Genomic DNA, 14406 nt, shown 5'->3' on the forward strand with positions numbered 1-14406 from the left:
CAAGGGACTGCGGCCAATTACGCAGCTTGACGAATTCCGGGTAAATGGGCGCAATCCCGACGAACAGGATGTTTCGAGAGACGGTTAGTCGGGGAGTTGATGACATGGCCATGCTGTTGACGGCCAGGCGTTGACCTATGTTGGAGGCTGGGGAGGAGAAAGGTAGGTACGTAGGAAGGCGCCTCGAAGAGCGACCAGGTGTTTCACTGCAGGGGGGTCGCGCTCTCTAACCACAGCACGGCGGCGTAAAAGGCACATGTAGGTACATGGTCGACATCAATGCCTACATGTACATACACAGTGTATTGTAGCAAACATGACGCTGCAAGCAAGGTAGGGCGGTGGATTTGGTAGTTCCATTCTGGGCATTGCGGGCATTTGTTTGCATGCTGACAGAGAGCAGAGCAGAGCACATGCACGGCGGGATGCTGCTCTCAGCCAGACGCCACGCAATGACGCTCGCTGGACCGACTGGACGGCAGGATTGCAGCGTGGCTTGTCATGGCGGCATCTAGCATGGTGGGTGGTTCCCTTGGTGGCTCCGAGGACTCTGACACATCAGGCGAAGGGGTGCCACCATCTTTCGTTTCCCCGTGGAGAAATTGGTGTGTTCTGATGATGATGTAGAAGGCTCCGGGCGCCGGAGATGAAGTACTGAGGTGCTGTACAAAACCAATTCGCCCCCAGGGGCTCCACAGGACCTGACTCGGACGTGCTGCGGCTCTGCTATTTCTCCGCAACTAGCAGTCCTAGGACAGGACATAGGACAGCCAACCCGGTGATAATTATGTATGCCCACAATTGCGGGCTTATCACGCCAGCAGTCTTGCCGGGCAGTGTGGTCTGGGGAGAGGACAGGGGAACCGCCACCCCACCGAACCATGGTGCGTGTAGGGAGACGTCGACGACCGGGTAGCGCCATGGCCACGCCGCTGAAACGTCCAGCTGTGAGTGCAGTCTGGAGTCTGGCGTCGGTCGTAGCAGTCGGTCATGATGTCCTGGTGGTTTTGTCGAGGGGGGGGTTGCGCGTTATTCCCGACCCGACTGTCGCGGCACAGCGGGGAGGGACACGAGGGCCACTTGACGGCGACTTGACGTCGATACGGTAACTACATGTAAATAGCTTTGGAGTGGGAGTCGTGGAAGAGAGAGAGGTATGTAAGATGAGCAGCGCCATGGCCTGTGTAGAGGGTAGACAGCGGCGCAGTCTGGGTTTCGATGCCTGCCAGCGCAGTGGCCCTAGTTCGTTGTCCCCGGTCGCCGTCTATTATGCCCTGCCCTTCATCCCGGCATCAGGGCCTCCGCCTCCGCCCTCCTGCTCTGCTCTGCTCCTCTCTCTGTCTGCCTGTCCTGTCCTGTCCTGTCGGTCCTGTGCTTCTGCTCTGTTCTACTCTCTCTCTCTCTCTCTCTCTCTCTCCCGTCGCTCTCCAACAACGCGACACAACCCAACCAACCTCGCCTCTCTCCCTCTTCTTTTGGATTCTTCCTCGCTCTCCTGTCCCTTCCGCGCCCCGAGTCTCGCGCCCCCGACGACCCCCTGCGTCCGTTGGTTTGCTCTCTCGCCGCCGTCCAAATCCCGCTCGCCGCACAGCACCCTCCAATGCACGTCTGACAAGCCAGGCATCTTTGCCTCATCCGGGGCACCTACGCGCTCGCTGCCACCTCTCCTCGCTCCACCTCCACCTCCAGCTCGACTCTTTCAACACCTTCCGCCTTGCCTTCGATACCTGTTTTAATAAACCGCTGCCTCGTTGCCATTGGCCTAATCAACCCCCGGGCTCTCCACTGAAAGGGGTATGTAAACTTGCACCCTACAACGCATCGCCTGCTTCACCCACTCCTGCACAACCGGCACCTGCCCTGCCTCACTCGTCCCCCTAACCTAACCCGACCCGACACTCGACCTCGACCATCGCTCCCAGTCGGGCTCCAACACCTCGCTCGCTCGCTCGCTCGCTCCTTCACGCCTGCCCACTGCGTGCTGTCCTGTCCTGTCCTGTCGCGTGCCTAGCTAACTAGTCCTCTGTTCCCGCTGCCAGATCGCGCAGTCGTCGATCCTGGAACCTGCCTGCCGACCGTCCTCTCCCTCCACCAATCTACCACCACCACTCCTCCTGCACACCACAGGCACCCGCTGAGTCGACCACCAGCTGCCTGCCGACGACCCTGAGAGCCTCTCCGCGTACCTCCTCTACGCTCAGATGGCTGAGGTACTCGCGCCCATTGTCCAGCCAAACACCTCCATCGTTATGCTGCATACCTCGACCGCTGCCGACTCCCAAGCCCACCACCAGTCGCCACGGTCCTCCCCTCAGATGCCACGCACCCAATACTACAATACCAACAACGGCGGCGTAGGCTATCGAGGCCCCTCGGCAACGCCCGTCCAAGCGTACGCCTTTCAATCCACCCCTCAGCTTCGCCAAGAGAACCGCTCTACCTCCGCGCCTGTGAACCCCTATCAGCAGGCACAGCTCTTCCAACCTGCCTCGGGCCCTAACAACCAAGGCCACACAACTCACCCCTCTTCCTCGTCGGGCTCGACCGCCTCCTCGGCCTCGTCGAACCTGTCATCTACCGGCCAACGCACCGGCTCCAAGGACGACTCTGCCCTGACACAGCAGCGTCTCAAGTCGGCCGACGACTTTGCGAGAGCAAATCCAAACATGGAACCACGGCCGCTCTCGGCCATCAACATTTCGACCTCTGTGCCTGACCTCACCCTCACGGCCTTTGACTCGTCTGCGAAACCCTCGCCCGATCGGTATCGACGTGCTCGCAATGGCTCAGGCCCCGCCAGCCCTCCACTGCCTCAAGAGGCACGCTCGGCTACTCCTTCAGGATCTGGAATGGCGGGTGTTGCACATTTATACAAGGGCGCCCCGCAGCGGCCGGCCCACTCCAGGACTGGCAGTGCCGACGACAGCACGCTGTCTCGGTCAAGTTCAGAGCTGGCCAAAAGATACCGACGGAGGAGCATGGGCGGCTTTGCCGAAGGCAGCTTGCCCAGCTCGCAGTCACTTCAGTTGACTTCGGCAACGACGTTGTCCCCGCAACATGCGCGACAAGAGGTCAAGACTGGCAACACGAATGGGCTTTCGTACCACCACCACAACACTAGCGAGCAAAGCGTGTCTTCGGGCAAATCGTCCAATCGACCCTCTTCGGTAAGCATCTGCCGGCACGGAATCTAGACGATTTTCAGAGACGGCTAACACCACGCTAGGCCAAGCGTGATCCGAACGCGCAAAGCTCCCACCGGTCACCTTCACCCAAGATCGATGCCCGCCAGCCCGCTGTACCAGCCCGCGGCTCCTCGGTTGACGCTGGCAAACGCATGGCGAACCCTTCACCTCTCTCCAAGCCCGCCACCGATGCCGAGTCGACGGCCCCTCGACCGAGCTCTGGCAAAGCTTCGGATGCCACTGCCGGCGCGAAAAGTCCGGCTCTCGAACAGCTTACCGCCTTGAACGACAAGGAAGCCGCCAACAAGGGCGTCAAGTCGAGGCTGAGAAGGGCGTTTTCATTTGGCAGTGCTGCAGAGCTTCGCAAGGCTACCGCCGAGAACAACATGACGGACAAGGCACGCTCAAGAGACGCCCAGTCCGCCGCCGAAGACATTGATCCAGAGGATGCGGCCATTGCAGCCAAACAGGAGGCTGCTGGCATCGGCAACAGCATCTACTCGGGCCAAGGTGGCGTCTTCTCGGGATCTACAGACAACTTGTCCATCTCGTCGACCGCATCCTCTGCGTCAATCATGCTGCGAAAGATGGGCAAGGGCATGAAAAAGGGGGGTCGCTCGCTCAAGGGACTCTTCAGGCCAAAGTCTGTTATTGGCGTGCCGGCTGCGGATTCTGCCGTGCAGCCTAGCGTCGCACAGGTTTCGATGGTTACCGTGGAAGCAGAAAGAGAAAAAGTCAACGTGAATGCCAGCCCCTTGGAGCATGGTGGAGGCACCGGCTTTCCCAAGCTGGAGCGTAACTCGGTCGACACCTCTTCTGCGTCTGAAAGGCCGTTGTCAGTTTCGGGAGCCGGCGCAGATTCATCAAGGAAGAGCATTCTGGGCGGCGAGAAGGAGCGGGCTGAGGTCTTGGCAGCTGTGAAGAAGGGTATCCTGAAACGTAAGCCAGATGTTGAGTTTGCGCTTGGGCTGGAACTGACGGGCACAGGTACGGGTACTAGCTCTGACAGTCCTTCGCCGCAAGTTCGCCCCGCAGATGGAACTCCTGGCTTTACCCACAACCAGGACACGCCCAACTCGAGCGCCCCCAGCACGCCTGGCGATGATCGCCATGCAAACGACTACTTTGTCGGTGCATCACGCCTCGCTGCAGGAAGCACCAAGAGCCTGCCCAGCACCGCTCACGGCGGACCTCGGAACATTTCCTTTAGTCCCCGCATCCAATTCCACGACGCTTGGTCTAGCTCCGAGTATGACAGGCGGGGAGATATTGCCACCTGCAACCGTCTGACGCCAATGCTGGCGCAGCAGATCAAGGAGGAACTCAACTCTTTCAAGATGGTCAGTGCCACGCGTTCCCGCTCTAGTGCTTTGTCTTCTAACACCTCGCAGGAAATGGAAGTCCATGAGTTGTCCAAACCTCACACTCATTTCTTCTAATGACCGCATCCCGTCATCGGAAAATTGGGCGTACTCGGCGAAAATCACCTCTTCTTGCTTTGGTCTGGTGCCTTGTCTTTCCTCTGTGCTGCATTTACGAGTGGCTCTCCTTTTTTTTTTTTTTTTTCCCTTAGTTTTCTGGGTACGCGACAGGTCTTCACTGTCTGGTTGTTCGGATTTTCTTTGCAAGCGTGTGGGTCTCCTTTTTTTGCTCTCAAATTTCCCGTAAACCGTCTCAAGCGACTACTGTGTGTATGTTGGAGCAAGCGAATCAGGAAACGTGAGCACCATTTGAACTGATGGAGGCGAGGGATAACATTGAGGATGTCGAATCGAAGGGCATCATCGGCAATGTTTTTGCCCCTACATCAAAGTTCTCTTTTGCCACAAATTTCTCCCTCTTCCCGCCTCGCGCAGTCTTCGGCAGAGATGCCCCTTTTCCTTAGGTCTTTCGGCGCGGTCAACTCGGCTTCCTCTCTCCCCTAGCGCGTTTCCTTCCTCTCCTTCTGTGTGTCTACTCCCCCTTGTCCTTTTTTTTTTTTTTTTTTTTCCGTTTCTGTTAGCGCGAGACCGTAGGGAAACCAACTCGGACGAAGCATTAGAGACAGCTCAAGGGCAGGAGGGCTGGCCACTTTGTCCTTTTTTTTTTTTCTATCTTATTTTTTTTCCTTTTTTGGTTTCAACTCTTGTTCCGCTGTCGTGTTTTCTTCCCCCCCTCTCGTACTCTCCTCTCGCAGCGCCCACTCTAATTCAGGCATTTGGATGCAACCGGGTGGCCAAAGTCCCCTTTTTTTTCTTTCTTAACCCGCGCCGCGTGTGAGAGAAGGGCAGCAGAAATATACAAAAAAAGCGGACTCGATTCCTATTTGCCTCTAGCACGCGTTTTGCAACGGTGAAATGTTTTGCATGTGATGACACGCCTTGCAGCGATTTTGCTTTCGCTACCCGTCTAAATCTTCACCGCTGTCGAGTGGTGGTGTCCTTTTGCAACCCAACACCACATCCCTCTCTCCTTGCCCCCCCCTTGCTGAGACGCCAGAAATACTCGACTTTCGCGATTCCCGGCGAATGACGTACTCTCAGTGGTTGAGCAGGTACGCACCGTAGACTGGCACGTACAACTACCTGTATGTATGTATGTGTGTACCTACACCTAGCACACCCACACACCGCCACACCCAAACCAATTGTCCAACCGTTGCACCACAAGACACTAAAAGCCAAACGCAACGGCCGGCCGGCCGGGCGGGCGGCGCCAACCGGTGAAGTTCTTGGGGCAACATGAGAAAAGGGTTCGCGCGGGCCGGTGAGGTGTGCTCGAGTCCGCTCTGGCGTGCGATTGGCTCGGGGCGGCGTCTGGGAGAAGCACCAGGGACTGACTGAGGAGGTACCCGGGCTGGGACTGGGCGAGGTGCTGTGGCACGGCTGTGTACATGGCTCGAGGTACCTACTTGTTTCAGGATCGGCATGCGCTGCTGCTGCTGGGCTGCTGGGCTGGGCTGGGCTGGGATGCTTGAACAAGGACACGATTATTCTTCCATCCATTCACGCACGAGTCGTGTAGTGAGAGCATACTCTAGAGAGAGAGAGGGGGGGGGGTAAGTGAGGAAGGAGGATGTGAGAGGTTTGGGCGAGAAGGTGATGATGATGACGCGATGCAACGCGATACGATGAGATGGGTGGCTGAACGCCATCTTCAGCGTCCCGTCGCCCATTTTTTTCCATCTGTCTCTTTATTGACTGACGAGGTGCATGGTGTGTGGTATGGTAGTGTTCCTGGCCTGGCTTTGTAAGCGGGAAAGAGGAGGGGGGGCTTTTTTGCTGATGGTGGTGTGCTGCTATTTATTCCCAGGGCACGCGCGTGTGTGGTAGGCCAGCATGCTGGTTGGCAGGCAAGCGAAGAAGATTACGAGGGCGACAGGGAGCGGGAGAGACGGCCAGACGCACTATTCGAATGCTTTGCATGCGCACTCGACAGAGAGCAGGGGTGGGGATGTGGATGTAGAGAGAGAGAGGGAGAGGAAGAGGTGGCATGGTGCGAGCAAGCAACTCACATAGTGCGGTGATGAAGAGGGAGAGAGCACGCACGCATGCACGCTCTCTCTCTCAGTTCTGACAGGTAGGTTCCACACGAGCGCGGCAGGCAGCATGCAGAAACAGTCACTCCCTCGTCAGCAAGACAGCTCTCAGTCGTTGGTTGGTTGGTTGGACGGCATTGATGTGAATGGGTGGCATGGGATGGCATTGACGCATGGTGCAAGGCTTCCAAAGCTACACGACCGACCATACCTTAGTTATGTGTGTGCCCACCGCAACAACACAAGAGGCAGAACAAAGTCTCCTCTTTTGTTTACTTGGCCTGCAATTGAAACTGGCGGTGTCATGCACACAACGAGCATAGCAGGCGCTTCTCCGGGCAACCAACGCGAGTTATCAGAGAAAGGATAAGAGACAGTCAGTCCGGTGTGACGTATAGTTTTTTGGCGCCTCTCCCCAACGGAGGAAGCGGAGCTAGGCCACATGGGGTCGCCAGTGCAGTCAAACACGCGAGTTGATAACCAAGGGTCTTCCGAAAAGAGGAACGTCGTGAGCGCCACCCTCTCTCTGCCTCTCTCCTCCTGGTCGTCTTCGGCGCCCGGATACGAGTGCAGATCAGGGTGGTTGGACATGTGACTGTCGGTAGGTGCTCGCTAGGCACATTTGCTGCTGCACTTGTCATGGATGACAGAGTTAATGGAGACGCGAGCTCGAAGCGAGAGCAGTTGCAAGACAGCAATGACTAGCGAGCGATTGATATCGGCAAGACTTCATCCGCATTGAGATGCAAAGTAATGGGGGAGAAGGGTGGACGCTGGGGTGCATGTCAATGGTGGTCGTGGTCGTAGTCGTGGTCGTGGTTGGGTGCGTGTCAGTGTCAGGGCCAAGCACCCACGGAAGGCAGGCGGCTGCTCTCGCTTGCGGGTCGCTTAGTCATCCACACTTCGAATTTCGACTTTGCCTTGGCCTCGTCGCAGCGTCCTGACCTGACCTTCGACAACCCTCCCGACTCAACAATCAAGATGGTACGGCTCCGCCCATGGGCCCCTCTGCTGCTCCCCCGCCGCTAATGGCTCCGTCTACAGGCTCCCGCACCGACCGGAGGAAAGAAGCAAAAGAAGAAGTGGTCTAAGGGCAAGGGTACGTTCTCGCCGCTCCTCACACCAACACGTCCGCGCACGACAGCGCCGCATTCCCATCGCCCACCACGAAACCGCGTCGAAAACGCATTCACTTGAGCTCTTTGCATCGCTCCGCTTCGCAAACCGCACGAAAACACCCCCACACGCATTCCGTCCACACGGGGCGGACGCACACAGCCGCAACACGCAACGAAGAGAAAGCAGACCAGCCGCTGACAACTCGCACAGTCAAGGACAAGGCCCAGCACGCCGTTGTCCTCGACAAGACCACCTCCGACAAGCTCGAGAAGGACGTCCAGTCGTACCGTCTGATCACCGTTGCCACGCTCGTCGACAGGCTGAAGATCAACGGCTCCCTTGCCCGCAAGGCGCTCTCCGACCTCGAGGAGAAGGGCCAGATCAAGAAGGTCGTCGGTCACAGCAAGCTCAGCGTTTACAGTACGTCACCTCTTCTCTCCGCACCCTTCTGCCGCCCGGACCCGGAACAATTCTGGAGCAAGGCGGCAGTGGCTGTCTCGGAGCCAAATCCACCTCACTATTGGAAGGCTCTCGTGCTAACAACCCTCACAGCCCGCGCTGTCGGTCAGGAGTAAAATTCCCCACGGGTCGTAGATGAAATAAAAATGATGGCTTGAAACGGAACCGGTCACCTCTTTTCTTCCCTTTTTTCTCCCTCCCTGTGCGGTGAATCAAAGCGGGTTTCTCATCACACCGGCGTCTTTATGACGGACATGGACGACGACTGGCTGTTCTGGGGATGAAATACCAAAGGGGGGCGGGCCATGGAGATTTCTACGCCGAGCGAAAATGAAATAGCTCATGCCGCAATGGACTGCGATTCTTGCCTTCGCAAAGCTTGTGCCGCTCTGCGATTGTGTCTTTGCTATGCGTCTCGACTGAGCCTGTGCTGCCAACATCAGATTCACAAAAAAAATCCGAAAACGTCATGCCAAAATCTCACTCGCTACTGAGGTTCAGTGTGCTGCGAGATTGATTGTAGTAAACGTCATAAATGCGGGCTCAGATCTGAGCAATTGAACAAGGCGCCATCCAGCAATGAGCCCAAGCTTTTGAGCAATCCACAGGGCAACGTCCAACGCAAACGCATGCAACAATGAAAAGCCACCCAAACCACCAGCACCCAACCCGACCTGGATTTCCTTTCTCTCTATCTCTTCGCCTTCTTACCCTGCCCGGCCTGCTCCAACGTGCCCTTCCTATCCTCCCTCGGCCGATCCCACCCCCTGACAGGCCGCTGCTTCCTCGCCTTCTCGCACAGCTCCGGCACAGGCACGTCATCGAGCCAGCCCTCGGGCCGCACGACGCGGCCCACGGCGACGTACTCCTTGCCCGTCTCGCCGCCGAAGACGCGCGCCCAGCCGTTGACGGCCTCGGCGACGCGCTTGCGCGCCACGCGCAGGTCGGCCTGGCGCTGGATCTTGCGCTGCGCCGGCGTGAGCGAGGGCGTCGGGGTGGTGGTGGAGGAGGCAGACGAGGAGGACGTGGTGCTCTCTTCTTCGTCGACCGGCATGTACATTTGTTCGACGCCGCGCAGGTCCGGCGAGAGGTCTGTGTCGAAGCAGCCGGTCACGAAGGCGCGCGCGGCGTCGCGGCCGGCGAAGAAGTGGTAGCTGCCGCCGGGTCCGTAGCTGTGTTGTTGTGTTGGTGTCAGAGGAGCGCTTCTTGTGAGCTTTTGGGGGGATAGATGGGCGGTTGAACGTACAAGTGCTGCCCGGCGCTCACGTCGTAGATGGTGCCGTTCAGAGCCAGGTAGATGGGCTTGGAGGGATCGCTTCCGTCGTAGGCTTTGAGTTGCTCGTCGGTCAGGAGGACGGGTCCGCTCTGTGGTGGGTGTTGTGTTAGCATGTCTTTCTCCTGAGATGTTCGTTTTGTCTCTCAAAGATCCCAATGCTCCTTGCTCTTGACAAATTTGCTGGGTTCCTCCAAGACTCCCGCGATCCAAGCCTATTGCCCCTTCTTTTCTCCCTCCTCTTCTCCAGCAACGCAAAAGGAAGCAAACGCAGAAGTAGACTCACCATCCACGCCTTGAGCCCCGCGCCACGCGCAAACCACGGCCGCCATCCCCAGAGCAAGCTATCGCCCGCCGTGACCCAGTAGCTCAGCGCCGTGCTCAGCAACACAATCCCGCCCAGCACGCGCAGCAGGTCGAGCACGCTGATCCCGCCAATTCCACCTTCATCGTCATTTTTGTTTGTCTTGGTATTGGCGGCGCCTGGCCGCGGCTCTCGTTTCGATGTTCGGTCGGGGTTTGGCGGCATGTTGGTCGAGTGAGGGTTGTTTGGACGGCGGAGTGAGCGGAGGCGCTGGATTCGACTATGCGAGGAGAGAGATTGCAGACTCGGGGGTTGTGCTGCGGTCGGGTAAGCGGCTGCGAGACGTGCGAGGTTGGTCGTGCGGTCGAGGCGGCGGAGGGAGGTGGAGCTGCGGTGGCGCAGGCGCTCTCGTTGAAGGTAGACAGGCGTTTCGGGACGGGGTTTCTCTCAATCGTGACACTGGGTAGAGTGGTCGCTCTGTTGAGTCTCCTCAGAAGGCACTGCGTGTGGGTAAAGTCGAGTATCATGGAATGGCCGGATGGAGGGACCGGCGATGACGCGTTTACGCGAGAGGTACCAACACCTCCGCATCCCGTACATCTCATCTCCATTATTTGCACTGCTGCTCGACAACCTGCAATTGAAGTCTACGAATGCTTCCTGGCCAAAGGCTTTGAAGTCTGCCTCTCAATATCAAGCAAAATCTGTCCAAAACGACAGCAGCGTCAACCTCCTGGCTACCTAAATCCCGGCCATGACAAAATGCGCCTGGCACATCATCACGCACAAAGACCCTTTCCTCTTCTACACTACCGGAAGCCCAGCCAACGAATGATTGAGAGGTGAAATCAAATCACAGGACGGTGGTTTCTTCTCTCCCTCCGCCCTCGTTCCCCGTTTGACTGCCGCAATAGTACACGTATAGCAAAATGGTTTCACATCGCCGACGTCTGCAAGCGAGTTTCCTCCAATTCCCAGTCCGCCATCGCCGGACTCTTCGCTCCCTACACCTCCAAACACCATAAGCCTGCAGTTTGGCCTGTCCCAGCAAGAGTCCTCTCATGTCGTCTGCAAACCCGCGATTGGGCTCGCACTTGCTTGCAGGTGGCAGGAAACAAGGGCGAAGTGGTGGGACTCAAACGCAAACCCCTGACCCCTGGCATCGGTGGATGGGGCTCTCGAGCACCCCTGTTTCGGAGTCCGTGCTGCCGGCTTACGCAATGAGCATAGGGACGGCTGTGGTTGGTCGTTGGGTTTAGACGCTCAACTCGTCGTCGTCGTCCGGCACGATGGAATGTACAACTCGAACCACGCTCATTTCCAAGACGCGTGGTACCGTTGTCCCTCTCTTTCCTTTTTGCTTTCGGTTTTTCTGCGACGCGTCTCTTTCGTCTTGGTTTCCTTGCTTCTCTGTCTCATTGCGTTAGTTGCTTTTCTCTCCGTCGTCTCGGGAAATTTCTTGGTGCTTTCTTTCTTACTCCGAAACATCATCGAGGCTCCAAACTCCAGCCCCCCAAAAAGGTAATTTGCCTATCAGCATCCGCATCAATCTTTCCCTCACCCGTTTGTCCCAATGGCATCACGTGTCCCCTGCACTAACACCAGCAACCACGGATCAGGGCCCTGGCACAGACCCCCCGCTACCACTCGACACCACCGACAAGCAAAAAGAAAAGACAAAAACAGCGCCGGTCAGATTGGCCAGGACTTGAACCTGGGACTTGCCGTGGACGCGATGTTTAACCACGACATGCGTTACCACTACGCCACCAATCCATAAACGTTTGTGGTAGGCGCTGTATAGTGGACTAGCGATTGCAACAGATTATATACCAATAATTGGCTTCCACTCACCATGCCGTCTGCCCACACACACAGACACCAGGAAAATAGCCACCAACCTTCCCGCTCACATTTCCCTGACCCAGACGAATTCTGCAGGAGCAAAACAATTTCCTTCATTTCCACAAGGCCTATGCGTACCGGGGAACTTTTGCGCTCTCGTTTCCCCTGACCCAAGTGGATCGAGGAGGAACACCACGAATTACCCTATTTTCTAAAGGCCGATTCGTACCGAGGGATTTTCCAAGATTGCTGAAGAGGCTGGTGACAGACTGGGCGACTTGACGCACGTCACATCTGAAACAGTAGACACTATGGCTCGCTTACATGCTCGAAGAGACGAGGCGAGGCGAGGCGAGACGAGACGAGACGAGACGCGTGACGACACGACGCTAGGCAGCGGTACGGGACGAGACCGGCTCGTTAACTCCATCGGCATGATACGTGTGTGCCAAAGGGCCCTGTTCTGACCTAGATGGGCTGTTCAATGCGCACATAAGGATGCATCTCCATCCGAGAGGACGTCGCAAAGGGAGCATTCAAGCCAAGTGAGTAGGTGGCTGAAAGTGATGACGGTGATCCGATCTGGCAGCCCAACTGGACCAGCAAGCCAGCCAGCCGAGCACAAACGAGAGACATGCAAGACACAGCCAAGGATGAGTGCCTTGTTCTCTCTCCCATCCTGCAACAAGCCCAGAGTATCCCAGATGGACGCACAGATGCGGCGGACTTGAAGACAAACGGACCTCAGAGTGCTTGTTGAATGGCTGGATGGCTGGGAAGCCGAAACCCAACGCATCAAGTGGCCAAGACACAGGCAGTCGAAACAGCAAACCTCAAACAATCAAACAACGATGTGAAACGTTGACGGCCCACTACCGGCAGGTACGCCTGCCAGGGATTGCATACACCAGCATGTGTGAGCTCGGCAGATGGGTAGGGTAGACTGCTCAGCTCAGGGAGTGTGCTGTAAATGCGAGGGCAGTCAAGTGTTCTTGTTCGCTGCACTGTAATTCGTGTGTATTGTGCAGATGCTGAGCACATTTTCATCGGCATTTCTGGCTTGGTAGTCGTTGATTCGAGGTTGAGGCAGTCGAATCTGTCGTGGCTCGGTCACAAAAGTAGTGGCACTCACAACCTCCCAGTCACTACATTCAACGCTTGAATGCTCCCCAATTGGCGAGACTACTTCCCTACCTACTCTTGTTGTATGCCACGACTTTCGTGACCAAGCCTCGGACCATGGTCCTCCTCTACTCCTTCAACCACACTCTGTAGTCAAGTTCCCCAACAATTTGGAGCCAGGAACAGAAGCTATAAATATGTAGATTACTGTAGGAACAAAGCCACACTCCTTCGCGTTTAGATGCAGACATGCATTCACCGCCCCCGCCCTACGACGCCGGTTACAAAATCCAAGCTTCCTCAACACCAACATCAACACTGCACATAGCCGAAAGCCCCGCGCCTCCGCCTCCACCGGACAGAGCTCTCACAGCACTGCCAATCGCATCGCCAAGGAGAATCATGGCCGGCCTCGCAGAAGCAGCACGCGCCCTGTTAGCCATCGGAGTTCTCGCATGGCTAAGCCCATTCATCTACCTCCACATCCATCGCCCGCAACCCGACCCGTCCTTCAAACTGAGCATGATCACAGCCCATGCTTGCATCGTACTCGTCGTCTGTGAAATTGACAAGACGCTGGGACATTCGAAGCATTTACTGATGATTTGGCTGATGCGCCTGCTTCTTCTCATCCTCAATATAATGACTATTGTTGGCTTGTTCTGGTCATTTTTGAAATGTCTAGATGTACTCGTGTAGTGCTAATTTGAATGTAGGGGAAGTCATAGTGGCACTAGGTAGTCCGTTATGGATGACTGACGGGGAGCATCCAGGCGTCGATAAGGGTAGTGATTGGGAGGTTGTGTGCCACGACCTTTACAACCAAGCCTTGGTTTGTGAATCAAATAAAACACCACGGTCTTTGTCATCCCTGTCCTTCAATCGTCACTTGGTGGTGTCTTGATTCGCGTCACCCTCTGCCTCGCCGTACGGGCCCCATGTTCGAAATATCCAGTGATTGCAATCCCAAGACTCTGTAAGACAGGGCTCGAATGCTCCCAAGGACCTCTCTCCTAAGGGCTTGAATGCTCCTTGACTGGACCCAACCAACCATCGTTGTGTATGCCACGACTTTTGTCACCAAGCCTCGACCCATCAGCTTCAGGCATCTTTCAGTACCTAATATGATATTGCGAATCGAAGGACTAGATATACACAAGGAGGAAACCCCACCTTCCAACCACAATCGCGAACTGTAAGAAATATCCAGCGTAGAAATGAAACTTAGAAACTTTTCAGGCTCAGTGCCCATGGCCGTCTACTCCGAGAACCGCCTCGCGTTCCGGGCGAGTGGATACATAGCATCCTCCAGTCAAGCCGTCGTTGAGTTGAGCCTTCTCGAATCAAAACACAAAAGCCGCCCCTAACCCTCGCGCCATGTTGGACTCCGTCTTTGAAAATTTCCGGTGATTGGAGGAAACCGTTCCTGCGCAGCCGCAATCTCGCTGTGGACACATCTGCCGCCGTCGAACAGCAGAAGCGACAGGGAGACTTTCTCCACAATTCCTTTTCCGCACAATGTTTCCGGTGACGCCACGGCATAAACGATAAACGGTCTCGCAGCAAGGCTTACAGAGGAACG

At 56.4% G+C, this 14406-nt stretch overlaps 5 protein-coding genes and 1 non-coding gene across 6 annotated transcripts; 3 read left to right on the plus strand and 3 right to left on the minus strand.

The window, feature by feature from the left end:
* Positions 1 to 2201: 2201 nt before the first annotated feature.
* On the plus strand, positions 2202 to 4624 carry J3D65DRAFT_646721 (uncharacterized protein; the record flags this gene model as incomplete). The annotated part of the gene is made up of 3 exons (XM_066802294.1): positions 2202 to 3167; positions 3227 to 4525; positions 4577 to 4624. 3 exons carry the CDS (start codon positions 2202 to 2204, stop codon positions 4622 to 4624), a joined length of 2313 nt encoding a protein of 770 aa, XP_066653757.1.
* Positions 4625 to 5467: 843 nt separating this feature from the next.
* J3D65DRAFT_629817 (uncharacterized protein) lies at positions 5468 to 6450 on the minus strand. The gene has a single exon (XM_066800776.1). The coding sequence runs from the start codon at positions 6167 to 6169 to the stop codon at positions 5582 to 5584; it is 588 nt and encodes a 195-aa protein (XP_066653758.1). The 5' UTR covers positions 6170 to 6450; the 3' UTR covers positions 5468 to 5581.
* Positions 6451 to 7488: 1038 nt separating this feature from the next.
* On the plus strand, positions 7489 to 8444 carry J3D65DRAFT_435340 (40S ribosomal protein eS25). Its single transcript, XM_066796212.1, has 4 exons — positions 7489 to 7686; positions 7747 to 7801; positions 8032 to 8241; positions 8374 to 8444. Exons 1-4 carry the CDS (start codon positions 7684 to 7686, stop codon positions 8394 to 8396), a joined length of 291 nt encoding a protein of 96 aa, XP_066653759.1. The 5' UTR covers positions 7489 to 7683; the 3' UTR covers positions 8397 to 8444.
* A 191-nt stretch (positions 8445 to 8635) lies between these two features.
* J3D65DRAFT_629826 (uncharacterized protein) lies at positions 8636 to 10378 on the minus strand. The gene is made up of 3 exons (XM_066800777.1): positions 9840 to 10378; positions 9527 to 9645; positions 8636 to 9452 (listed from the first exon to the last, which is right to left on the minus strand). The coding sequence occupies exons 1-3, from the start codon at positions 10080 to 10082 to the stop codon at positions 8972 to 8974; spliced, it is 843 nt and encodes a 280-aa protein (XP_066653760.1). The 5' UTR covers positions 10083 to 10378; the 3' UTR covers positions 8636 to 8971.
* Positions 10379 to 11550: 1172 nt separating this feature from the next.
* On the minus strand, positions 11551 to 11633 carry J3D65DRAFT_t100. The gene has a single exon. It is a non-coding gene; the product is annotated as a tRNA-Asn (tRNA).
* Positions 11634 to 13137: 1504 nt separating this feature from the next.
* J3D65DRAFT_435494 (uncharacterized protein) lies at positions 13138 to 13686 on the plus strand. The gene has a single exon (XM_066796214.1). The coding sequence runs from the start codon at positions 13227 to 13229 to the stop codon at positions 13521 to 13523; it is 297 nt and encodes a 98-aa protein (XP_066653761.1). The 5' UTR covers positions 13138 to 13226; the 3' UTR covers positions 13524 to 13686.
* Positions 13687 to 14406: the final 720 nt, after the last annotated feature.

Source organism: Phyllosticta citribraziliensis (assembly GCF_038025025.1).
Source record: "Phyllosticta citribraziliensis strain CPC 17464 chromosome Unknown J3D65scaffold_8, whole genome shotgun sequence".
Lineage (NCBI taxonomy): Eukaryota > Fungi > Ascomycota > Dothideomycetes > Botryosphaeriales > Phyllostictaceae > Phyllosticta > Phyllosticta citribraziliensis.

Coding starts and splice junctions, on each gene's coding strand:
- J3D65DRAFT_629817 (XM_066800776.1), bottom strand. CDS start 6,169: ATGGATGGAAGAATAATCGTGTCCTTGTTCAAGCATCCCAGCCCAGCC.
- J3D65DRAFT_435340 (XM_066796212.1), top strand. Junction 7,802..8,031: donor GAAGTGGTCTAAGGGCAAGG/GTACGTTCTCGC, acceptor CAACTCGCACAG/TCAAGGACAAGGCCCAGCAC. Junction 8,242..8,373: donor CAGCAAGCTCAGCGTTTACA/GTACGTCACCTC, acceptor CAACCCTCACAG/CCCGCGCTGTCGGTCAGGAG.
- J3D65DRAFT_629826 (XM_066800777.1), bottom strand. CDS start 10,082: ATGCCGCCAAACCCCGACCGAACATCGAAACGAGAGCCGCGGCCAGGC. Junction 9,646..9,839: donor CGGGGCTCAAGGCGTGGATG/GTGAGTCTACTT, acceptor CACCCACCACAG/AGCGGACCCGTCCTCCTGAC. Junction 9,453..9,526: donor GTGAGCGCCGGGCAGCACTT/GTACGTTCAACC, acceptor ACAACAACACAG/CTACGGACCCGGCGGCAGCT.
- J3D65DRAFT_435494 (XM_066796214.1), top strand. CDS start 13,227: ATGGCCGGCCTCGCAGAAGCAGCACGCGCCCTGTTAGCCATCGGAGTT.